This window comes from Merops nubicus, unplaced genomic scaffold (genome assembly GCF_000691845.1).
Source record: "Merops nubicus isolate BGI_N331 unplaced genomic scaffold, ASM69184v1 scaffold5299, whole genome shotgun sequence".
Lineage (NCBI taxonomy): Eukaryota > Metazoa > Chordata > Aves > Coraciiformes > Meropidae > Merops > Merops nubicus.
In genome coordinates this window covers 29,992-56,451 of record NW_008630030.1, presented here as the reverse complement: position 1 = coordinate 56,451, position 26,460 = coordinate 29,992, and the positions used below count along the sequence as shown (strand labels likewise).

At 41.2% G+C, this 26,460-nt stretch overlaps 1 protein-coding gene across 1 annotated transcript in view; it reads left to right on the top strand.

Moving 5' to 3' along the window:
• KIAA0586 (KIAA0586 ortholog) overlaps positions 1-18,754 on the top strand; it is a 51,944-nt gene extending 33,190 nt beyond the window's left edge. The window contains exon 17 of the mRNA XM_008947120.1: positions 18,609-18,754. Within this exon, the coding sequence (XP_008945368.1) occupies positions 18,609-18,754 (146 nt within the window). The remainder of the gene's footprint in view (positions 1-18,608) is intronic.
• Positions 18,755-26,460: the final 7,706 nt, after the last annotated feature.

Genomic DNA, 26,460 nt, shown 5'->3' with positions numbered 1-26,460 from the left:
CTGAGTTATTTTTTTGAGACAAAATGTTAAACCAGAAATTTTATTTTTTTCCATACCTTAAGGCAAAGTCTTTTGTACAATTATAGCTGTAGACAGTTGGGTCCTCCTGCTGTGAGAGTGTGCTGCTGCTTCAAGTTAGGGTCCTGGGAAACCAAGCACCAGGAACAGCTGTGGGTTTCATGGAGCTGTGTGCATCCTTGCACCCATTCCCAAAAGATCTCTCTGGGAAATGGATCCGCTGGTCTCCTACCTATTATTTCTTCCACTCTTATTTGTGCAAAAGGTGTGAACGACAGGAGCTACTAGCAGATGAAGCAAGAATCTCCCTGGTATGGTGTTTAGATTCCTAGAATGTCAGTTGACTTTTTTGAGGCATCTACATTACTTGAAATGCAGGTAATCAGACAGAGGAATGAAACACTACCAAAAAAAACCCAGTTTCTATTTAAAACTGTACCAAGCAGGCCTTGCAGTCTGAGCATTTCCTACTGTCTGGCATGCCCAGGTAGAAGTCTGGTGTCTCCCCTGGAGTCCACTTCCACAGCACTTGTCACTTGGCCCTTTTCTTCTGGAACGACTTGCATTAGGGTTTTTTTAATTTGGGAATTTTCTTCAACTCCTAAGAGGTTGAGTTAGTTCTTCTCTTAGTGCAATCCTCCTTAAATGGCAGAGGATACAGGGCTCTCACTGCTGCAGTGTTGTCCAGATGTTTCTCTGAGCTGGTGCTGAGACTTTTGCTGCGGGAGGTATGTGCAAAGCTCAAAAACTTCATCGTTTAGTTTCCCCTTGGTACCTCTGCAGGGGATGCTTTACACCCCTCATGAAGGCTGCACAGCCTTGTATATCTTCAAGTTCCCCTTGTACAGTCCATGTGAGAATCATCTTCTGTGCCATGCTGGATGTGTGTGGTTCATCTTTGGAGGGAAGGTATTTTTACACTTTTCATACAGTAAAAAGAATAAAGGAGGAAATCTTCCAGTGTGGGCTTAAAGAATGTTCCTGGTCAGAAGTTCTAAGTGTGGGAGGTGAAACTGGCATCTATACCCTCATTGCTTGAGCAGGTGAAAGCAGTTCACAGCTGCTTCTTTCTCCCTTTTGATCAGATTTTTGTGCATAAAGTACAGTTATTTTGCTGAGGTTCAGGCTGTATTCCTGTACCAAGTCCCTCCTCTGATCTATACACAGTAGCAGGGATTTTCACTAAAATTGCAGCATCTGTTGATTTTTTTTTCTGAGGAAAGGAAAAGAAAACCTCATTCAGGCTGACATGATCACTACTTAAAGGATTACTTCCTATGGAGACTGTCAGATACTTGGGTTTTCACTTGTCTTCTTCAGATTTACTGGGACTCAAGGTAAATAACTAGAAGTCTCATCTGATTCCCTCTTCAGGCCTAGATTTTAAAGGATTGCAGGTGATTTAATCCAGTGACCTGTGTTATCTCTCAAAGGGCATTTTATATATATTATAAACTAGAGTTCAGGGCAATGGCAAAATTAAGCCTAGTGTTTCACTTGTACGTGTGGGCTGCAGTGAGCAGATAATGGGTGACCAGTGCCTTTTTTTTGTACTGGGAAGCTGAAAACCCATGGGACTGCTGCATAAAGTATCCAATGTACTTTTTGGAGTTTGTGTGTCCTTTTAGCCTCAAAATACCATGTGGTAGCCCCTCTGGGTGAGCGCTGAACATCAGCTGTCATATACCATATTACATTGTGCAGACACCAGAGGGTTCTGAGCATTAAGGAAAACTCAATTATGTAAAGGTTTTTATCTACAAATTTATTAGAATTTCTTAAAAACTTCAATTCTTATATGCAATTTGCTTTTTAAACACTTGTGGTTACCTGCTGGAACCAAAGGAGAACTGCCTGGCAGGCTGGACTGCTAAGCTGCATGCAGCACCACTGCCTCATCCCTGCAGTGTGGGTTTCTCCATATTTTCCCTTTTTTTTTCCCATTTTGCCAAGTTTGATGGGGGTTTTTTTTGATAGTCAGTTGGTTTTGGTTTTGTTCAGAAGTTTGTGTGTCCAGTGGCAAGACATTCTAGGTAAATCTCATTAAGAGGAGAGCATCTCTTGCTGCTGCATATCCACTCCTAAGAGTTGGAAGGTACTAGCTGAAAGCCCTAAATTGCTGTTTCCACTTTGACAGTCTACCTCTGATCTTTTACCAGTTCCAATTTCCAGTTGTGTAAGTCCACCTAGTTTCAGCTTGTCTGGGGGCCAAGCTGGAATATGGTGGTTTCTCTCTCGTGTGAGGTTCTCATGGGGTGGCGAATCAGCTGGAGTCGCTGTGCATTGAAAGCCAGGGGGTGGTCTTGACAGCAAGTATTAAACACAGTCTCAGATCTCCTGGACACTAACACACTCCTCACCAGGCTGTTCCAAGTGGTTGTGCCAAAGCAGCTTTTCTCACAGCCTGTGTAGGATCTGTAAACACGCTAGGGTCTGACCGAAGCAGCTTTGTATTGTGTATTATGATTTGTATGCACTTCTACAAACTTACAGTAATTGCTGTTGCCTTCATTGTAAAGAGCAAAAAATAAACACACACAATAAATCCTTTTAATGGGCACTGATCCCACTGGCACTGATCTTGAGTAACTCTGAATAAAAGCAGATGGTAGCAAGCTGACTAGGCTGACCTGCTTTCCCCTTTCATGCAAACATTGCTTATATAAATGGGGTACACACACAAAAAAATTAATGGGCTTAGGCAAGCCACCTAAGGACAGAGACTCCCCATGTACTTAATGCTTACATCAGCCTGAGGGCTGTTTCCAGTTAGCTCTTCTCTAGAGGGAGAAGTTTCTCGCAAATTAGTGGTTCCACGGCTCTGAGCCCATGGTTTAATAAGAAAGAACTAATGTGCATCTAGAAAGTAAGCGTGCTTAGCTGTTCTGTGGCCTGTGTGTTGTGGTAGGTCATGGAAAATCATCAGAATAGTCTCTCCTGAACCTGCTACTCATTTATATACATATAATTGAGTCTGAGGTCCCTTTACACATCATCTGCTGTCATAATGTTTTAGAGAGGCATTTGATTTTTATGGTCTTATACTACTTTAATTCACATGGCTGTTTGTTAGCAGCAATGGCAAATGCATTTCCACTGAGACTCCTCATTGTTCTAAGTGATGTGCCTCAGCACGTCACCCTAACAGGGTGGGTTGGAAGAAGCAGCATTGTCTTGTCTTTATTCAGTAGAGCTTTTGGTTGGAGTTACTGCCCCCAGGAGTATGCTACAGCCTCTGCCAGAGATCACAGCCTGCACAGACAGTTTGAACAAGATATATTTCTGCTCCTCAGTAGCTTTTGTTTTTAGCCTCGTATGTCAATGCCAACTGAGCTGGAGTTGGGAACCATTCCATCTGTCTCAGGTAGTCCTGCTGCCCACTCTGTGTTTGTTCAGTTGCAGATGCACTGTAGGATCTTCTAGGATGACCATCTTTGCTTGGATTAAGTCATTTAAGTAGGCCTCTTATCTCACGTTTCTTTTTCAGTGTGAAAGTTGCATTTCTGTTATAAAAGACATCAGTATCAAACCAGGAAGTCTTTGATGCCTTTGGGTGCTGGCAACACATTGCATGGATACTGTATGGTGACAGGTGAAGACAAGGAGTACTACAAACACATATTTCAGCTTGGAGAAACATATCTAGCACTGCGATAGGATAAATGTAAGCTTTCTGTCTTCAATATGTGCTGAGTTTTTATCTTCCTGGATGGCAGATGTTGCCCTTTAGAATTCAGTGGCTTGTGCACCTCTGAGGGAAATGCAACAAGAAGGAACAGCTTCTGCTTTCCCTGCTGTTTTGGTTTTGGTGATCCTTGGGCAGAGGCAGCTGGAATCCCTTCAGCTTTACCTGTTCTTAAAGAGGTCTAATTTGGCTTTTGAAAGCACTATATAAAAACTGGAAGGAGCCAGCTGTTTGCGTGGGGAGCTGCTGGGTAGAAGAGAAATTACTAGGAGGAGAGTGTATGTGCTGAGTGGAGGTAGCTTAATGTGAGTGATGAATAACCCACGGATTCTGACTGTCTGCCCCCAAACCTCCTTTAAAAGGAGATGGGGTATTTATGAAAGCTGTCGTCCTCAGCTATTAAACTTTTTTCTTATTTAGTACTTTGTAAACTTTTGCACTTCTAGTGGAGGCAGGGCATAGCTGTAAAATCATTAATAAAACCTAACTGGCCAATAAAGATGGGTATTTAGATGTGTGGTGTCCACAGTCAAATTGTAATTTTTTTTTTAAATTTTATTTTACTGCTTACAAGGCAACTGACTTACAGGCAGTTTTCATGCTCATGAACAGTGTTGTTACTAGGTACTTTATTTGCTTATTTTCCTAGTTACTTCAGGAGTCAACAGACCTTCTACTTTGTGCACTGAAGACAGGATGGGTTTTGCCAGCACCACCTTCTTAATACAATGATACAAAGACTGCCTATAATTACATATAAATATCTGTTTCCAGTGTCCATGTGATTAGTTTCTTAAGACTGGGAGCTCAGGAAACTTTCAAATAAGGCAACAGCATGGGGTAAATGTTATCTAGGATAACACTCTTTGATAATATGCTGATTTTGAGAAATGCAGTCTGCCAAAGTATCTTTCTCCTTAAAAAGAGGGTAAGGACTGCTGAGGAAAGATGGAAGTTGTCACGTGTGACCTATTGCTCACTGCTGAGGCTGCATATGGGACTGCATTTTGTAACAGTGTTGAATAATGTGCAAATGCAGAACTCTGTTAAAACACTCTTCATCTTCCATAAAACTAATTTTGAAAGTAAAATACAACAAATCCTCATCTCTGAAATACCAGTTACAAATGTGCTTTTGGTGACCATTTGCAGGGAACGGTAGTAAAATGATGGAGGTGGGTTAAATTTTGTCTGAACTACTGTGTTCTGGTTTTTATCATGAGTGCTGTCATTTAGGGGGAAAAAAAAAGAACCCTACACCTAGAAAAAACGTGATTTAGACTTAAAACCTTTGTATCTGTGTTGTCATTCTTCTCTAATGTAAAACTTAGCTTTTTTCTGTAAAGGGGGAAGAACTGTTTTTAAGCACAGCTCTGAACAACCTGAGTGAAAGTTGAGTGTGACACAAAATATGTAGCAGCTCTGTAAAATGCATATTTCCCCTCCTCCCCTTAATGCTTTGGCTGCAGGGAGGTAACTGTTTCTCTTTGTGTATGACTTTGACTCTATTAACTCTTTCTTTTTTAATGCCAGATAGGCATGTAGTTTTATTACAAAATAATAAATCATCAACCATATGTGAACAATGAAAATACCTATCTCATTCTTTCTGGGTCTAGCAGAATTACATTTATGTTTTGGCTCAAAACTATGCAATCAGAGCAGGTTAGATTTAAAATGGGATGGTCTGCTGACCTCCATCCTCACTCAGATTGTTACAGGAAAGTAATAATCTCAGGGTTGCATATCGTGGCATTGCAATATGCAATAAAACAAGGCTTGGACAGAGCTGTGTTTACTTAAAGACAATGTAACAGCTGCAGTCTCTGTCCTTGTCAGGCCATTGTATCTTCAGCAGAAGTAAAAAGCGTGAAATTTGCTGGCAGTTCCTTAATTTTTATTGTTTTGGGTCTTTTTTTAAATTTTATAATCCTAAAACCATAATTACAGATCTTGAGAAAATTGTTGTATTTACTTAACAGCTGCCATTGTGCCCTGTTATGTAAATCAAAATTATAAATGAGAAATATTTGCTAGTCTGAGTTACAGTGTAAATACACAATTAACTTCTTAAAAGTGCATGTAGCTTATTTCAGTAATTGGATCCACTCCTGGAGACAGGCAAGCAGGGAGATTACACAGGGAATGCCTGTTTCTGAAGATGAAGCTTCCTTCCTGTTTTAAAAAAAAAGGAAAAAAGAGCAGAAGAGGGGGAGCAGTTTCCTGTTGGAGTCGCTTTAAGGGAGGCAGGGCAGTCCTGCCTCCCCCTGCTCCAGCTGGCCTTTCCCTCCTGCCCTTTGTGGAGGCGTTCTCTGATGAACCATGTCCAAAACCATTTTTACAAGAGCATTTGGGGTTTGCCTGTACAGGCAGACGTGGGATTTAAAGAGGTTTTTGCTCCTTTCTCATCCGCTTTTTGGATGCAAGGCTGACAGCCAGTGTCTCTGAGGTTAAGGCTGATCTGTTCCTAAGATTCATAATCTTCTACAAACAGCCTAACAAAACAACTCAACCTAAAGTTTCAGCTGTCTGTAAAAAAAAATATGTTCTGACCTCAATATATACAATGTGGAAAATGAATAATAGCAGCACTACAGGCAAAATCTTCTCTGCTGTGATGTGACAACCCACCCCTTCATTGGAGGTTTCAAGAATTTGGCCGTGCTTTTGGAAATAAGCCTCACGGTTCTGCTGGAGAGATGTTGGAGCTCAGACACAGCACAGCACACAACGGCTTTGTTGGAGTGTTGGCTCTGTGCTTATGGCCAGAAACTGAAGTCAAACCTTACTTTTCTACCTACGCCATGTGGTGGTGGTTTTGAATGCAGCCAAAGCTGCATTTTAGTCTTTCTTTTGAACTAAAGCCATGCTCACATGCTTCAGAACCACGGTGGCAAAAAGCTAGAGCCTCTGAAGACGCAAATTAGGGCCTGATTCTATACTTCATTAATACGATAGGGGTTTTTTACCTTAAGGAGAAACTCCCTTGCTCTGTCTGTGCAGTGTGGGCTGTTAAATGAGAACCATACATTCAGTTCTGTAACCCAGCTGCTTTTTGCAAGTCTGCATAGAAAGTGAAGCTCTTATAAAGAAGAGTAGACTTGGTGTGTACCCATCATAGGTCTGAGTGATGTGTTTAGGAGATGTTTACATCACACAGTACCACTAGCTCAGAAATCTATGAACTAGCCAAGCAGTCTCCAGAAGCAGTGAAGTTTGGGGGATGGATGGTGTTGTGTGCAGGCTGGTGGTTCCCAGGACACTGATTGCATGAGGCCTCCAGGACATCTGCATGCCACTGCATTTTGTAGACATGACCTGCTGGGATCTCTGTGTATGTGACTCTTTCAGAGTGTGCCATCCAACTGTTCACACTTGTGTCGAGTGCTGCAGTGCCGAGCCAGCCAGAGGGAATAATTTGAAGTATAGGAAAAGAAAGTTCAGATGTTTTTAGTCTGAGAGTGAAATTGCAGAAGGCCCTTAGAGGTCTGACTTATTGTGCAATCTCTGTAAGTAATTTGTAATCAAAATACCTTTGCACATGTCACTTCCATATTTCCTGCAATAAAACAGCTAGAGCAATTAAGATTTTGGACCATAATCTTGTGCAAGCTTCTAAAAAATGAATGGATTGGGGATTTTTTGGGTTACGGCTGAAACCGCCAATTTTCTCGTTTTCAATTGCTTCAAAAAGGCTTGGCAATAGCTTTTTTAATAGATTTTTAACTGTAGCCTGACAAAACTGTTATGTAGTAACATAATTGATACAAAGTTTACTTCTGAAAAAAAAATTAAGTAAGAAACCAGAAGAACTTCTCACAAAACTGGAAGACATCTGTAGTCTGCTAACCCAGCATGTGACCTACTGGTCTTTATGCATTTCAAATCAAAAAGGGTGAGTAAATATACTGCCATATGCATGCAAATGTGTCTAATAACACACCGTGTGCTGTGTATCTGTAACGTTGTTCTGACACGGTTCAGAAAGTTGTCTGTGGTCTTGGCATTCTTCAGGAAACGTTAGATTAATAGAGCTGCCTTCGTCATGTAATTTTTTTTCTTGTTTAAGTAGGTGTGTGAAGGCTGGTGCTACATAAATGAATTATACGGAAGACTTTGGAGGAAGAAGGGGCTTGTAAATGAGACTGAAATTAATGAATATAAGAATTAGAAATCAAAACTTTATGTTTAGTCTGAGGAGAAACAATTCCTTAAACCGTAACCACATGGCTGTTTCTTGTTTGCATCAACTCTGGTTGACTGTTATTGTCTTCTGTTAATTCTCTGGGGCAGTGGCCTGACTTTGTTGAATGAGCCAATTGTTTTCCTTTGTGTTGCCCATCAAGTAAGTCCCCATCTGGTTTGTATCAGACTGTTTTCACAGCCAACAACTGCTGCCTTTTCTATATCCTGACACTTAAGGGCCCCATGCTATCAAAGCATTGCTGTGATAGCCTGTCTGGCTGGGCCCATACAGCTGTGCCTTGCAGCTTGAAACTATTACCCAAGTAATGGTAACTTAGAACTTGAACTGGCTCTTATTCCCATTGGTGTCGTGTATACAGTGAACAGAATACATTTTTGTTGAACTCTGTGTTCAACAAAAAATTCTTTAAAGCTCCCATTTTAGTTTATGTGATTGGTTAGTTTGCATTTTCCAGCAGCTTACTGTATCTAGAGGCAGTTTTGTGTTCTTCTGAAACGTTAATGAGTACAAGACAAGCAATATTTATTTAAGGCACTGTTGTTATTACTTACTTTTATGGTACATTAAAGCTCAATAAGTGAAAATTAAACAAGCAAATGATTCTTAATGAGGATTTTTCTTATCAGATTGAGAATACATTTCCAGGAAACCTTCTGTGCCTGGTAAACATAGGTTGTGTGAACAGTGCTGTGCTGCGGCTACTATGGGGCTCACTCTGCAAGTAGCTATCTAAAAATACAGAGCAATGGACAAGGAGTCTGCATTAACCTGTGAAGGAATAGGGAAGGCAGTAAAATCTATACTATAGTCTGCATTGCAGAACGACTGAGAGGTCCCAAGCACAATCCAGGCGCCTTTCTGCCAGGCTTCCTACGTGGTAGAGGCAGTCATGTTCCTGGAGACCTTGCAACATGTACATTCTCAATCTCCAAGATTAAAAAAAACCCAAACATTGCATCAAATAACAGCGATATTCACAGTTGCTTTGTATACAGATCATCTTTAAGCCTTTGTCCTCTTGTGCAGGCTATGTAACTCTTGATGACAGAGAAAAGATGAGGGGAAACATTCCCCAATTTCTATAAGTATTAAATTTTAAGTACGTTCTGAACTCAGTTCTTTCATTATGTTTAAGAGAGGGAGAGAAAGAAAATAATGGATAATATTTTATAAATTTCTGGTCTTACTGTGAACATGTGCAAGAAACTGGTAGAAAGCAGATGGATTTATCCAATACTTTTGGAGTAAGCGTTCCCGAACTTGGGCTCCTATCTGTGTTTATATAATGTGAACTAATTTGCCTCAGGTAAAATACTGGGGAGCCATTAAATTCTGTGAGGCACATAAGATTTTTTTGGCTTTGTGCTTTTCCTACTGGTACATACTGGGTGTCATTGTGGCAGATTAGGATTGTGCTAAATAATTGGGTTTATGTCAGTCAGGTATATGAGGGGTCTGCAAAAGCTGCTTTCTTCAGGAGTTTTCCATAATTGCTTTTCCTATGAACCTTGTATAAATTCAGGAATTGCTGTGTGTGCCCTAGAGTGGAGAACAGACTCCCACAAGTTGTGTCCCATCAGCATGCAGTAGCCCACACCTCTGCAAGGAACCTGCTCCCACATGTGTCCACTGCATTTCTGTACACACTTACTTGAAGTGCAGATTTCCCTGTATTTTGGTCAGGAATATTTAAACCCAGACAACTGATAAATTATTTTTATTCATGCTGTGTACAAGCTTTATTAATCATGCTTGTGGCCCAAAGCAATGAAGAAAGCTATTGATGAACTGAGTGCAAACCAGGTTTGGCACCAACAGCTTGACTGGGAAGAGTGAATGTCCAAGAGCTGCAATGCTTTCTAAAATAAGTTGGCAGTAGATACTGGAAGGAGTTGTCCTCATCAGCTAATGCAGACAGTGTTCAAAGTGTCAACTTGTGTGAACTTCTGTAGCTGCACACACACACATCTGCCTAAATGATGCCCTAATGTAAATGTTCATATTAAAATGTGTAGTGATGTGTCTAAGAGAGTAAAGGTGATGTAGCATGCTGAATGTGCAACATAGATACAGAGCAATATGTTTCTGCAGTTCATTTGTTCTACTGATTTAGAGCTCAGATTCATCCAAATACTGCAAAGGAATTTTGTTCTACTTTTTCCCATGTAACCGGCCAAGGTTCTTGTGTTGTTTTGTTGTGTTGGGGGTTTTTTTGTTGTTCTTGGTGTTTTGTTTTTGTATTTGTTTTTTATTGAGGACTGCTTATCTATTGGACCAAGTTTAAACATTTTAGAATTTAACTGACTTTAAAATAGCACAGGATAAAAACATATCTTCACTCTTAGACCTTTCCAAGTCTCTGGTCCTGGGCGTTACAAATCATAGAGACAGTGCTACTTGTCATCACTCTGGGTACTCATTTCAAGAGAAGGTTTAGACATTCTTTGGCAGAACATGGTCTGGACACCTAGATAATGGCTGTCTCCTGGCAGACCTTCCAGTAAAGACATTTAATATTTCCCTTATTTTAACATATTCTTACTTATGTAGATTACAACAGCATTCTTCCTGAGCTAATAGAAAAATTGCTTGTCTCTCTAAACTTCCTAGAATTGCTAATACATTTTTTTCACAGTTGATTTATATGAACAAATAGCAAGACCTTCAGTGACCACCTTCTGCTGTTTAACAAATGGCTTGAAAGTAGGTCTTTTAAACAAGTTTGTCAGTGTATGTGCTAGAAATGTGTGTAGAGATGTCTTAGTGTATATTAGAATGATCACTGGAAAAGGCTGTGTAGGGCTGGGTTTGTGCTGTTTTGTTCTGTTTGTTTTTCATAGGGAAAACATTAATAATCTCCTTTTTAAAAGATGTAATAAAAAAAAAAAGAGTAATTGTGCTGTAGGTATGAGCATTTTAATATACCAGATCTTTGTAATGGTAATACAGTAATAGGAGCCTGGGCAAACTGTTTCCATTACTTTAAGTGAAAATTATCAAAACAAATTAATAGATTCATATGAATATTTAAGTATTCAGAATAGAGAAATACAGCTACATCTAGAAAAACACTTGTTATTTGAACAGGTTTTTTACACTGAGTGTATCTTATTTAATTTTTTTATTGTAAGAATGCACTTGGTGACTCCATTATATGTGAAGAGTGACCTGCAAAGAGAAAATTTTACCCTGCAGCACTGCCTGAAGTGGCATGAGGTCCAGAATGTTTTCTCTTTTCTTCCTGATATCCATCCCCTAGCTTTCATTCAAATCTGGGTGCTGATTGCTGCCATGGCTGGAGGCTCGAGCCACGAGCCACGTGTCGATGTAGCTGTTGGGAAGTTAACTGCCTGGGCCAATTTGATCTGAAGGCAAGAGGAGACTCCAGAGTAACCCAGTCCGTGTCCTGGGCAGTACACTACCTGTAAAAGAGCATCATTTGCTTAGGGGATCCCCTCACTGGCACACTCATCTGCATTTTAAACGTGAACTGGAAAGATATTAATTTTCAAACCCACTGCAACCTTCAGTTATGATGAAACCTCGCTGAATTCATTCAACTTTAATTACTTGTGTAAATTATTCTTAAAATATTTTTAAGTAAAAGCATGCCATGTAACTTCTAAGAATTAAAAAGATGCTTTGATTTATTTTTTGACTTGCCACTCCCCATGTAGGCTATGGATGCTATTATGTCTAGCACTGTGCTATGATGTAGATAAGCTGGAGGCTTTATTGCTGCAATTAATATTAAGATACGAGGTCTCAGTGGAGCCAGTCATGTGCTAGGATTGCAGTGAATGATTCTGCATCCTGAGGGAAGTCTGCATAACTTTATCTTAGAATTTAGTGTGAATTCCTACTACCAATCATTGTGTGTGGTTTTACTTGGTTTGTTTTTTGGTTTGGGTTTTTTTTTTTTTTTTTTGAGCTTCTCTGTTTTGCTTAAGATACTGGCATTAAATGTCTTTTGGATCCCCAGACATGAAGGTGTGAATAACAGAGCTGAATATATTATACAAGCATACTTTGAAAATTACCTTCCTGTCTACCTGCCTCTTAGATTTTGCAGAAAATGCGAAAAAGATTGGTATGTAGGTGATATTTACTTCTACTGAATAAAGAAAATATTAATTACATAATTAGATATGCAGGTTTTTAATTATCACTTGTCAGACTCTCCTGATTCCACCAGCTGTTTACCTAAGTTGTCTCCTGTGGATTTGGAGATTTCTCCTCTTCTCAGGCCTTGCAGAAGATACACATTTTCCTGGTGTTTTTCAAAGCCTGTGCCAGTAATGAACCAACTCTTTCTCCTTTTTTACTTTGAAATAAAAGCTGCTGCTTCAAGATTTACCACAGACCCCTCATCTCAGTTCTCCTCAAGAAAATGGTTGCAGTCAAGAAGCAGCAGTGCTTAAAAGTTAAGAAAAGACTGTTTTTTTTCTAGCCAATTGCACATCCAAAAATCACAGGCATCTGTACAGAAAAAAACAATTTGACTTCTTAATATTTCTTCTTAATGTTAATAATTATTGTAGATATTTAGAAAGATCGTCGCACATCTTTTGGGAAGTGATTTGCTAGGAAACAACAGCAAGAATTGTGGCCAGGGAATGAAGTTGTTCAGCAGTGAGATGTTCTACAGAGCACAGTATGCCAGATCTAACGCAGCAGAGCAGATTTTAGGCACCAAAAGGAAATATTTATTTAGTAAACTCCGCAATCTCATTCCTAGATGTTTTTGGAGCTGCTCTCTGTCTGCCCTTCCCTACCAGTCTCTGCGTTAGGATTTTGAAAAATCTGGTTCTAGTTTATTTTATGTATTTCTAGTTTTTGTTCTGTTTAGTGTTGCTATTGGTGGGAATATAGCATGTTTTGGAAAACTACTGAACCTTGAACTCAGACTTGAGAGGAGGAAAAATCATTTTCAAATATTCTGCTTTGAAAAATTTGTTAGCTGTGTGTTTATAGCCTGTGTCCCCACCCTCCTTTACTGACTTGGGCTCTGAATTTATTTTCTTTTCAGAAATATTTATAGCTAGGATATACATTAGGGTTTAAACAAACAAACAAAAAAGAAAAGCTTGTGTGTGTATGCATATTTTATCTTCTGTGTGCTTATATGCAGAGTTTCTGTAAGTAAGTACATCACACCATGGGAAGGTGGAATTTGCCAAGTTTAGGTCAAAACTTGAACTGAACTCACACTATATAGTTTTCTGTCTCCGCTGGTGTCTGTGGCCCACTTATGGAGGTTTATGAGTTGGCTGAAGCCTTTGAGAATGAAACTGTGTTTTTTCAGCTCAAGCAGTAGACTCATGCTTTTAAATCCAGACATTTTTGGCTGAACTCCTACCCATGTCAGTCCATTTCTGTAAAACAACTGAAGTGTTTTAATTGTAAATCTATCCCTTTCATGTAACTCAGCCCTAGAAATTTGGCCCAAGTTTGCCCAGAGTCTTTTTTGTTTGTCATGAAACCAGCTAAGTTAGCAGTCTGGTTTTGAGTGCTGAAAACAGAGCTGCATGCATTTGCAGAGTATCTTGTGCTTGCTTTCTGTGTTTCTACCCAAGTGGAAGGCAGGAGCCTGACCTGCAGCCGGGGGCCCTACGCCTAGCAGAACATTTACACAAGGAGAGCAGAGCCCCTGCCCTAAAAAAAAAAGCACACGTGCTTAAGCATTTTTTGCTTCATTTCTGGCAGATCTGAGGAAGGACACCTTCTCCACAGTAACATAAATATGGTTTCAAGGTGGCCAGGGTTAGAAGTGTGGAGGAGTTATAATTTCTAATGAATAGAGAATAATTGCATCCAAATGGTTGGATTATTTGGGGAACTGTTGATGGTCCTGCTTATTCTTGAGACTGTTGTATTCTCTACTGAATCAAGGCCATGTGACTAGTTCCTTACCTTACACACTTTCAGCTGTATAAGCCATTAAATTCCAGAGGCATTGAATTATGTAGCCACAATGCAGGGTATAGCTGGACATGAGTCTGAACTGGAAATCCTGTATGTAATTGTCATTCAGTAAGGTGACAGACGTTGCAGTCTATTTTCTCCTATCAGTGTAGCCTTCAGAATTGCTCACATCAAAATATGGATGTTTCTTATCAATGTATGCTAGCCCAGCGAGTCTGGGATAATTCTGATTTTACTGAAAATGCTGCTTCTGAGATTGCTAATGCTTGGTAACTTGCCTGTACAACCACATATGAAAATGAGTGAATTTTTCTTTGGTATTATCCTGATGTCCACAGAGACATGGATCAGACACTGACTGGCACAAATCCACATCTCACATCTTCACTTACAGGAGGAGCTGAAGCGTTTCTGCTGGTAGTGGTTCTGTTACCTTTGTAGATATTTTTCTACTTTGCAGTCATTAATGTGCAGAATTCCTGACAACTCTGTTTCCCTGCTAGTGGTCTTTGTAACTATATCCCAGATGTAAAGCTCTTTTTTTTTTTTTGTGCAGGAAAAAGCAAAATAGGGGAATGACACAGGAAAAAAAAATTAAAAAGGGAATTTCTTTGAAGGTTTTAAGATGCTGAGTTACACATCTGCAGGTGCTGCGTTATCCCCAGTGCTCTGAATACTTGAGATAATGCCATCTGGAGGAAGTTATTTGTTGGGACAGGACAGTGTTTTAAACTTTGAAGTCAGTAATAAACAAAGTGAAGCAGCTGGAATCTGGCAGAAGAAGAAACAAGCCATTCGTATCAACCCGTGCTATTAAAGGAATGAGAGCTCTGCACTGGAGTTGTTTTTACATAAGCCTGGAAGTTTATTCTTGCTCTAGAAGTTAGCTGCTTCAGTTGTTACGTTTGAGAGTACAGGGAGGGTTGCTGGGGACTGATGGTTGTTTTTAAATTTTCGGAAGCAATACGTAGGTAATTACAGTAATTACAGTTCTGGTTTTATACTGAAACAATAACCCGGGTCCTGATCCTTCAAACCTCTCCCTGTATTTTGTCTTGAAGATAGCTCTTTTCACTTGCAAGGTATGAGTCTCATTTGCCTTTGGATAGATTAAAAATGAAAGTTTTATTTAATGTATGGACACTGAGTTGAAGGAGTTAAAGTATGTGGTTTTCATTTGGCTTAAAAGTCAGACTTGTTTAGTCTTTTTATTTTACCAAATAGAAAAATTTTAAAAGAAAGGTTTAAACATTTTTTCTTTGTTCTTATTGTTGCCATATGGTATTAGTAACCAAACTTCCCTTCAGTGCATTTAATTCCTTTTCCATTTGACTTACAGTCATGATACACTTGCATGGAGCATGTTCTCTGTGTGACAGTGCCTCTTAGAGAAAAACTCCCTTCACAGGTCACTGGATGGTTGACACACCATTAATTTTTATGTTTCTGTTAAACAAAGATGGGGAAATTTAGTACTGTACATGAATTTGTTATAGATTGCCAAGAAGAGGAAAAATTTCTAATCAAATCTGACCTTTTCTGTCAGTGGGTCACCAAGATGTTTTCAGTCACTGTTGAGTTTCTACCTGTCAAGGACCCTTACACACTTATTACAAGTGTCAGTTTTCACAGTTTATATGAATGTATTCTGTTAGACAGTGACAATGAATTTGGAGAGCTGGAGGTCACCTCAGGTCACATGTTCCATTCATTGGATTTTAACAAGGAAAATTTTTATAGATACATCTAAGTACATGATTACAAAATTGTACTGAGTACTTCCAGAGCCTCTAAAGAGGGGAAAAAAACCTGGGAGGATCACCTGCCTTCCTGTCCTGCACTGCTCTGTAAACAGAGGAATTTTCCATTCCATTTTTATGGCAGATCAGAAGATTATAAGCACGGTTGCAATTTGTTTATTTGTGGTGTTGAAGAGCTCAGTGTTTAAGAGGAAACCATCTTAGGTGGTTATGGTGATAATGGTAAAGTGCAAGTGAGAGTAACTTAGCAGTTGTACAATTGGGCCAACATGAAGTTTCAGGACTGGCAGCTTTCTATCCTGGAATGTTAAAATCATGGAGCAGAATCTCCCATGTAGCTGAGACAGGGTATCCATAGGGTTTTTTTAAAGATAAAATGCTGAAAATTCAGGTTCTGTATTTTCTGTTTGCATCTAACAAAGTCAAAAACTTCAGATTTCTGTCTTTTAAAAAAGGGAAATATTTACTTTGAGTATTTTTAAGTTTATCTTTCAGATATTTAGATAACTCAGGGCCTGGTAACCATTCTGTTGAGCAAGTAGATGGAATTACTCTTAATTTTTCTGTCCTTTTAACATTTTATGTCTATCATAAAACTGAACTATAGTATGTCTGTAAAATACATTAGAGTATGTGTTAGGAAGAACATAGACTAATATGATACTTTTGTTCAGCACCCCAGGATCAAATACTTGGGAAGTTACTACAGATCCTTGGGATAAGGGAATATTCTCCCCATCCCCCCGCCAACCCCCCTTTTTCTCTTTTATTTTACAAACCTGAAAACAGCTGTTGAAACAATGACATCATGGAATGTGACATGACTGTGGAAATTATTAACAAAGTTAAGCTTTGAAAGCATCAAACTACATCTAGTGTTGGAGAGTAGCTTTAGCGTGTGGGATGATTTACAGAGTTTCTTTGGGCATTACACATTCACGTCTTTACTGTGTGTCAGCTTCACATCTAACCAAATAAACACTTTGATTTTCTTCAGTTCCCCTTCTGAATACCCTATTTTTATCACACAAGCGTGGCTACAGACTAAGCTCATGGAAGTACTTCTGGAAAAACAAAACACATATGTGCTTGCACATCTTGGTGGTGTTACCATGAATGTGCTTTTGAGTAATGTCCAGAAGATGTAGGATTTCTCATGTCTCATTACTGCTCATGTGGTGGGTTTCCTCAAGCCTATGCCAAGCCAAAGGTTGGCAGCTGTGCTTTGAGAGAGATTTGAGCTGGGGGTGATGAACGCTGTTCAGCTAGTGAGGGTAGTCCAGTGAAACTATGGATGTTGCTTCTTGCAAAGACTAAGTGGCTGTGGTGAGCAGGGGACGTGTTGATTCCCTGGGGACACAGAAAATGCTCTTGTGCTCTTGCTCCCACTCCAGAGCCCTGCCTTCCTGGGGGGCAGGGAGCTTGGCTGGCACAGGTTGCTCCATGTACTGGCTTTGCTGGCTTTGGCCTCATTCGTGCTTGACTTCCCAGGCTGTTGGCTCTTCTAGCGTGAAAAACAGCAGATGAAATTTGATTTTAGCAGTGGGTTATTGTTGTTTTAATTAGCCATTTGAAGTGTGCCTTACTACAAGTCGGATGAAAGCAGATTACTACTACAGTGACATAGCAGATAATTACCTGGGGTGAAAGAAAGCCTAGCTTCTTGGTTTTATTGGGAAAATAATGTTTTAATTGCCTAGTCTATCACAGAAGAAGGGAGAATTGTTACAGCTTATTGGAATAAGAACAAACTCCAAGAGAGCGTTTGCTGTTGTACAGAGACTCATACATGTTTGTTTTGCTTGTAGCTGCTGCACTGAAAAGAAACATCCCAAGGACAAGTGCAGTCTCAGAATGCTCTTTCTGTAGTTCTGTGAATGTTGTACCATTCGTCCCATGCCATTTCTTCTGTCCTCCTTCATTTGTGTCTGTAGCCTGATGCATGTCTTGCTCCCCATGCTCCATAAAAAGATTCATCTTATCTCCTTTCTCTGGCTAAACAGAGTAACTCTTGCCTGTGACCCTTTTCCCTTTTCATCTCTGGTGTCTGGCTACAGGTTGTTTTCTACCCCTCTACTGGTTCCCAGGCAGGAGGACTTTTCAGCACTGCAGTGACCTTTCACAGCTGCTCAGCAGCCAGTGCTGCTGGAAGCTCTGTGGGCCATGTCCTCCTCCCCTGCAGGGTCTGCTGGCATGGTGGTGGCTGTGCTCTGCTGGGCCCCGTCCCTCTCCCAGGAGATCCTCCGTTGTGCAGGGTCAGATCACATGAGTGGGAAGGGGCAAGGTGCTGTCTAGGGCTTGCTGGAAGATGAATGTGGCTTGTAAAGTCCTGCAAGTCACATCTCCAGGGTGGGAGGCTGTTTACATTTTCTCTGGAGTCTGTCAGAAGATGAAAGAAGGGAGATAAACCACAAAGGAGTAGCAAGAAGGACCCTTAATGAGTCAGGGAAATGGGATGGTGACAGGGGAGAGCTAAACTAACTTCTCCCTCGTATTTTGGGCAGCTGAAGCATTGATAGGGTGTTTTTGTCCATAAGTCTTTTAGCCAATGGCTTCAACTTGAGTTGCTTTGCTGTTTATGATTGTGGATAAATATGTGGTCTTGAACACCCTGAATGTTTTCTAAGGGTTTGATATGAACAGGTAGAATTTAGAAATACTGCTAGTATCTGCAGGACTCATTTAATTTCTGTGGAAAACACCAGTATACACATTTGAAATGATTCTGGGCCTACTGGAGATTATATGTGTGTGTGTGTGACTGTCTGTATGGGTGTGTGTATGTAAATACAACCCTGTCTGTATGAACAGAAATTCATCTTTTGTTACCTGATAAGGAGAACTCTGATGGCTAAACCAGTGCTCTTTGAAACACCTCCAGACTGCAGACAGTGACAGTGTCTGTGCCTTCGCATTTCTATGGAGTGATGCAGTATGGAGATGATTCAGTGCACTTTAGTTTTGTCATAGACAGCAAATAATATGTTTTGTTCTGCTCTTTTAAATTTTTTAGGAGAGGATGCTGCCCCACATTTGACTTCCCACATTTCTGGAGCAAAGGTATCAGTGGAGCTGCCTTCTGTGGACACAAATAACCAAACAGAGAGTGTGAGTAGTACACGTGGCCATTCAGATTCTTCAGGGACAGATACATTTTAAAAAAAACTTAATGGCTTTTTATGACAGTTGCTGTGTGAAGACTTGGTCATTGGCACATTTGTCTGGCTAGTGTCTGGGTGTTTCATCAAAAACCAGTCTTTCTGAATTGTTTATTTTCTACTGTTGTTCTAATAATTTTGTTATGATTATACATTTAGGCAAAGATTTTGTTTGTGAATATAACAATTATTTTTAAGCAAATAAAATGCAATTCTTTCAGAATCGTTGTGAGTTTATGTCAATAAAGGCTATTTAAATATATACTGTATGTCCAGATGAGTGTGGAGGTGATTGGTGTTAAAATCCGGGGCAAAAGTCTGTATCACTGATGGATAAAGATGCTTGGCTTGATATGATGTCAGTACTGTCAAAATCCTGAGGCAAAGGGAAATATATTTGGAACTAAAGTGTGGAAGAAAATTCTAAGTATCCTCAGAGCTTGTTCAGACTGCTGTCACAAGACAGTAATTCAAAACTGTAAAAAATACCATTAGAGTTTGTACTGTTGTCATGAAGAATTTCTTTTTTATGGAATTATAAGAATTTTTTCAGCATTTTGATGTTTGTTTCCTGAAGGTGTTTTTTTTCCCCCCATCTTGAAACATGTCTGAATGAGAGAGATTGGGTAGGTAAGGTTGGTTGTTTACAATTTTCAGTGAAAATTTCTCCTTCTCATGAGACAGAGCTCGTTGCTGCAGTCTCAACCCTTCAGAAGCCTGGTAATTTCTAGTCACCCTTGCAGGGACTGCTCGTTTTTTGATGCCTCCATTGGGACAGTGTGGTCAGTCCAGCAGTGGTTGGAGAGAAAGGTAGGAGTGTCTGCGCCAAGCAGCATCCAAGCAAAATAAAAAAAGGATAAATTCAGACATCTTCCAGTAGGAAAACTAGGAGAGGAGCTCTTTTCCAAGCAGGGCAAACACAGATTTTGATCTGTTCCTCATCCAGTCTGAGATTTTCATGAGGTGCCTATGGAAAACAGGAGATACTTTCAAAAACTTGGGGCATGAAAGCATCTCTCAAATGCTAGGAATAAATGCTCCTTTTTGATTGACTTGTACTTTGTCGTGACACTGGAGCATATAACTTCAACTGCACAGCTTCAGTGCATCACTTAATGAGAGGCACTTTGTTGTTGCAGATACTCATAAATGTGAATGATTCTCATTATACTTATTTTGTGGAGCCTGCATTGATTTAATCTCTCCATAATAGAGAAAGATTAGAAGTTCCTCTTGGTTTTACTTTGATCTCATTGACCAGAAAGTTCTACTGATTTGCTGCAGAAGGGTGAACAGAAAATAGAGAGCTTCAACTGTCCAAGGCAGGTAATATCCAGAGGATTCAACTTTAAAGGGAGTCTCTTTAGCACCTTATAGAGTTGATTTCTAGTCTGTCTTGACAGACATGTAAATAGTAGATTTGGGTGATGGGTAAAAGCATGTCAGGCTTCATCCTAAATACAACATCACTTAAAAAAAAGAAATGGTACAGATGAGACAGCATTACTGGGAGCTGGTTTTCAGCATGTGATGCCATGAGCATCATCTCCAGTGTTAAAGCTGGTTCTAGAAGTTCTTACACCGTGACAAGCCACCAGGAGCAGAGAAGAGTATCTGTGAGGTTGTGCTGGTGCTGCGGTCTGGGAAACTGTGCCATAAATCAGATTATTGACACCATCAGGGCTTTTTAAAACAGCAGCCTTTTTGGGGAAGGTAGAGATGTTCTTTCACCCTACAGCAAGCCACTGCAGTAGGGTGTCAAGTGGTTGCATTAGAACAGCTGAGAGGGCACAGTGAGGAGGAAATATGCTTCTTAAACCTGCTTTCCTGCAAGAGAAAACCTTCACGAAACTGTTCCAAGCACTCTGTTAGGAGTGTAGTTAATGCTGCTAGGTTTTTTTAGGCTGCTAATATATAATTTAGGGCCCCTTTGTTGCAGTGTCAATAGCAAACGAGCTGTACTGTTCTTGCACCCAGAGAGAGCTTTAGGCCTGGATCAGGACCGTGCCTCACTGAACAAAGCACAGTGATGGAGTTGAGGACATGCAGGCAGCTGACAAACTAAGGATCAGACAGGAGACAGCAGATGGAAACACAGGCAAGGAGAGAGCACAGGCAAGGATGAGACAGCCCTGGCCAATGGAAGAGGCAGTTGTCTCATCGTACCAGGAAAATAACTGTGTCAGTTTTTACTGCCTGCAGCACTGCGCATCTCACATTTTGCTCTAACTCGCTTCTTTTCGTCTTCTTGGAAACAAATGCAGTTAAGTCAAAGGCGTTGTCATTGACTGAATCCTGAAGAAATAGTGTTTTTAAGAAAATATGTCAGAAAATGCCATATGTCAGGGAAGACCATTTTCAATCAGTTTAGAAAATTCCCTGTTAGAGTTATTTTCTCTCCTGACTCAACATGACCGACTGATCTTTTTGGAAGCTTCTGGGTTCCTGGCACTGTGCTTCAAAGATGTGCTGCTGGTGGGGATTACACTGTGGCAGTGGGATCTGTTTACTGTTCATCCCCACTGCAGCCTCTGCTTTTCCCGTTCCAAGAGAATTTTATGAGAGGTAAAGAAAGTGCAAGGCTTTCCTTTCCCAAAGCCTTCCCCAGAATGAAGTATCCTGCCACATAAATGTAAGGGGACCTCTGTAAATCTGGCACCCTGTGCCTAGATTGTATTACAAGCCTTTATATTCCTAGGAAAAACTGAAGGCTGCAGGGAGGGGGGAGGGTGTTGTTTTGGTTTTAATCAGTCTCCATTTTTCCTTTGAAATGGAAAGGGGAAAAAAAAAAAAAAAAACAAACTGCTCTAGAAATTTATCTATTTCTTACTTTTGGATTCAGTCTTGTATTTCAGATTCCTGTAAACAGTTTTCCAGAGTTGGAAATGGTAAGCACATGTTCTGTGAACACAGCCAAGCCGTGATAAGGAATTCGTCTGTCTGAGTCTCCAAGTTCCATTTTGTTTCTACAGCTTTTATGATTGAGAGTGCACATGTCTCATGGGCACTCACAGAACTGAAACAGCATGATTTGCAAGCTTGCTAAATGGATTTCTTCCAAGGAAGTCATTGGGGTATGTCATCAAAGCTTAGCAGCATCAAGTAGTATTCCATCCAGGAAAAGTATTAAAACCCCACCTCTATACAGCTATATTTTTCAGTTAATTCTCAGCAGTAGAGAGGTGGGGAGGGAGTAGAGGGGTGTTATTTGGTTTCAGGATTGTAGTGTGGAAACCAAAACCTTGGCTTTATTTTTTTATTTGACTGAAATCCTAGTGAAGCTTCCTCATGTCTTACGCTAGAAAGGCACTAGAACAAGGGTATTTGTTCATGGACTGGGCTTGCAACATAGGAAAATGCAAAACTGAAATGTCAGAAGTGTTTATATTTGTAGAGCATCCTTTTCTGACTTGGATAGATAAAATTTGGAAGGGAGGTGCTCAAAATCCAGATTGCTGTTTTTTCTTCTCCTTCTCTCCCATTCCATGAAGAAAAAAGAGAGAATGCTGTATGGTAATGGTAGCAGCAATAAAGAGAACAGGAGGATCTGCAGGGACATCATGCTGTTCCTGGCACAGGCTGCAGTCTGATCCCTGCTCCCAGGCCAGCACAGGCTCCGGGGGCAGGACCCAGCCATGGGATGGTAGGTGGGTTGTCTGACCCCGTGTCACCTGTCCCCTGTTCAGCTGAGTTATCTTGGGTTTCAGTCTAGGCAGCAGAAAATTCCATGCACACTTAACCTTATCAGAGTTGTGGAAAATGGGATAAAGTGATTTTTTGTTATTCCTGTTCTCCTTCATAGCTCAGAGATGGAAGTTGTCAAAATCAGCTGCTAAAAGCATCTGCTCACCTTCCAAGGTGCTTTACAAATGGCTACACGATAACGTTTCTCTCCTGACTGGGTAAAGATGTCTGTGCCAACCTCCTCCCCGGGAGTTAAGTGCTCAGATGGTTAAAATTACCCATGTGCAAAAATTTGCTGGATCCCGGTCTGCAGTGTAGCCACTGAAGAGCTGGAAGTCTGCAGCTGTTTAACAGCTCACTGTTAACACTCAACACAAGAGTTTAAGGCAGGAAGGCAGGAGGATTGCATCCTGTGGAGCTGGTACGACGTGGGAAGTTCATCCTCTCTGCTGGTGTCCAGCAGCGTTCTGTGTGCAGGACTGAAAGCTGTCCTGTAAGCATTGTGATGTTTGTACTGGTTGGCAGGCGTGTTCTGATGGAGCTCTCTTCTTTTTTTTTCCTCCCCTTCTTTTGCTGCACTCCTGATTTAGAGACACATCTTTCAGAAATTGTCACAAAAATATTAATCGCTAGGATTGTGCGCTGATGCCTCCTCCAGCCAGTTCTTCCAGGAGGTGGATGTGATTTTGCTGCTTTGATCCTGCAAATGTGGCCAAAGAATTTATCCAAATCTTGATGCTGTGGTATCCTTGAGCTATGTGAGGGAACTGCAACAGAAGTTTTTTCCAGAAATCGAACACCCTCCCCCCCAAAAAACAAAACAAAACAGACAAACCAAACAAAAAAAATCAACACAAACAAACAAACAAAAAAACACCCCCACACCAAAACCCCAAAACAATAATAATAACAATTTTTGAAATGTTTCACTATGTTGATGTGACCAGCTGACCAGTATTTCCAGTCCAAGAAAGGGCCATTTTGGGAAGAGGTGCTTTTTTCACCCTTCTGTTGAACTTATTTGGGTCAGAGGAGCATCACTGTTCTGATCAGACTTCAATACTGAAGGCCTGCAGGTCTTCCAGGCTGATGGGTCTTGCACTGAAGCTGTTGAGGACCTTGACAGAACACATGAAGCCCCTGAAATGGCTTGAACTAAAAGCCAGTGGGGTTCTTGCTTGTGTAATTGCCATTGCAGATCTAGGGCAGGTCTCAGAAAAACAGCTGGGAAAAAGAGAGATGCAAAACCAGTCATCTGACGAGCTGAGTGGGTGCTGAGCAAAGAAACTACTAAAACCCAAAAACCTAAAAATCCCTGGAAAGTCACAATCCTGCTGCTGCTGTTTACTTTGCCAATGAGCTGGGAGCCTGGGCAGCTGCTGGGAGGAAGGTTTGGGAGGGAGGTTTGGGGGGAAGGCAGTGAAGGCAGGGTGCGCCCTGCCTTCATCCAGCCTGCCCTGGGCAGGCAAGGCAGCAGCTCTGGCTCTTCAGCTCTCTCTTGGCTCTGTCTTTTCCTGGCAGGAGTGTCCAGCCCTGCAATTTAAGGTTGCTAATGCTTCATTTTGCCTTGAAGTAGCTGCAGGCAGAGCCCCCTGTGCAGGGACCTGCTGGGGTCACATCACTGGGGTTGTTCCCTGCTCTATAGCCTCGGCACACCGATTTCCTACTGTCAACTGAAAAAATTCTGTTCCTCTTGGTGCCTGTTCCTTAATATATGTCCAGTCGTGCTCACCCCACAGCCTGTTATCACCTGGACAGCTGACTTGGATCTCCACGTACAAATCCTGCCACTGAAACAATGACTTAGAGCTTATTTTTAATAGGTCCTGGGAGATGTTTATTGCAGTGACTGGAGATTTTGCTGGGTGAGTGGCATCCTGTCATTTCCCCCCCCCCCCCCGCCTTCTTTTTATTCTGACAGTCTTGGAAATTGTGCTCTTCTGCCTGATGTGCCCTTGGAGAAGGGCATTTGACATCCTGCATCTGTCACATAAATGCCACCTTCGCTCCCTCCCCTGCTGCGTTTCCTTAATCAGCAGCTATGGCAAAGCAGTGGGCACGGCGCCACGGTCAGACGTGGTGCTGGCTGTGAAACCTAGCCCCTGCTGGGGCAGCATTTCCATCTGGGGGTGCCGATGGCTCTGCAGCTTTCTAGGCACTGCAGTGCCAGGTGCTGTAGAGTCAAGGGATTCCTCTGGCCCATAAGCTTTGCAGCTCAAGACTGGCAGTATTCCCCGTTCTGTGCTCAGACTGCTCTGCCACTGCCTCTTTCGATGCCAGACTTTGAACAGGTGATTTTGGTTTGCTTTGTTCTGTTTCCCCAGATCAATTAACTGAAGCCATCTTTGCAAGATGTGTTTTGCTTTTAAAGCGGTCACACTCTTGCCTCCTCTGATTTCAATAGAGGTGTTGTTCAGGGCAGGGAGAGCCCGTGTGGTTTTTAGGTTCTTACAGACCTTTATAGGCATAATAGTGGCTGGTTTCTGCAAGTCCTGCTAAAACCAGGAGGGTACAGAAGTATGAGATGGGGACCACACCACAAAGAGGCATCTTTGTGATGGTGAGGGTGACAGATCCTTCTTTGTCCTTCTAGCAACAGTTTTGCATCTTCTTCTTGTACTGTTTGACAGGTAAAGATCCTTTAGTGGTGAGCATTCTTTTTCTTTTTTTTTTCCCTCTGCACTGGGTCAATAAATAACAGCAAAGAACCACTCCTCCCTGCCTACCTGGACTATTTTTGTTGTTATCTTAATTGTTTCATTCTCACAACCCACACTCAATCTTTTCAGAATGTCAGAGCCTTGAATTTCATTAAAGGCTCTTGAGGAAATCTCCCATCTCCCTACCACTTCCCAGCCTTTCTCATCCTCAAACAACTATCTCTCCCTGCCTGATGCAGTCTGAATGTCCTCAGGGATTATCTAAACAGAGCCCATGTGATCCATTTCTCTCAACCTCTCTACAAATGGGAAAGCATAAATCATGGCTCCCTACAAATAAACACAACTGGCAAGATGTTTTTCTTCTCTGTCTGAAGTAACACCAGTTCTTTAATCTGCCGCCTCCTGGAAGCATGTCTGTTCAGAGAAAGAACAACCATTACACTGTATACACAGTGTTCTTCTGCCACTTCTTACAAGCTATAATGGGAACCCTACACCAGAAACACTCGAAGAAATGCAGCCAAGTGAATGCTTCTTACTGGTTTTGCTTCTCTTCAACTTGGCTTTGAAACCAGAAAGCTCTCCTGCTCGTGAGGAAAGGAATGGCCAGAGAGAGGGAAAATCCTGACTGTGAAATGCTGCTACAGCTTTTTACAGACTTAGTGAATTTTCAGACTTGTGAATTTTGTTTAGGTGTTGTGCTATAGTGTGTGGGGGGTGTTGGGACATCATGAATTCTGAAATTATTCTTTGTAAACTGAAGAAAAGGTACGTTCTTGCCATAACGAAAACAACTCTGAGCTGAACACTTAAAAATGCTACAAAAACTAGAGATGTTTTCATAGTTAAAAATCGTCTGGAGTTCATTTAAAATAATCATGTTTACACAGAGGTGAATTAGTGTGCTGAGCTCTGCCAGTGCCTCACTGTAGTTAAAAGTACACGGCCAAGAATTATAACCCTGGTAATCCAGTCCCCGAGTGCTGCGCTCCCAGGTATGTGCAGGAACCCAGAGGCAGAAAGGGCAGTCTGGGAGAGTGGTGGGGAGCCAAAATCACCTTAACCAGTGATGAACCCCATAGGAATATTCTAGGGGGGGGGGTGAGCGCTGTGTCCATGCTTTGACTTTCATCACAAAATGATTATTTCTGTGTTTGCAAAAGATAAGCCTATGCAGAGGTCCTATTGCTGTGTCCTTGCTGAGGGTGGGATTAAATTTGCTGGATAATGAAGATACCTGCATCTCTGCTAGCCCTCTGCACCTCCTTATGGGTTTTGGAACAAGCCATCAAGTATGTGAGTCAATTCTGCTGTTGGAAACACCTTCTGTGGGGTAAGGTGGGTCTCTCTATGCAGGGTC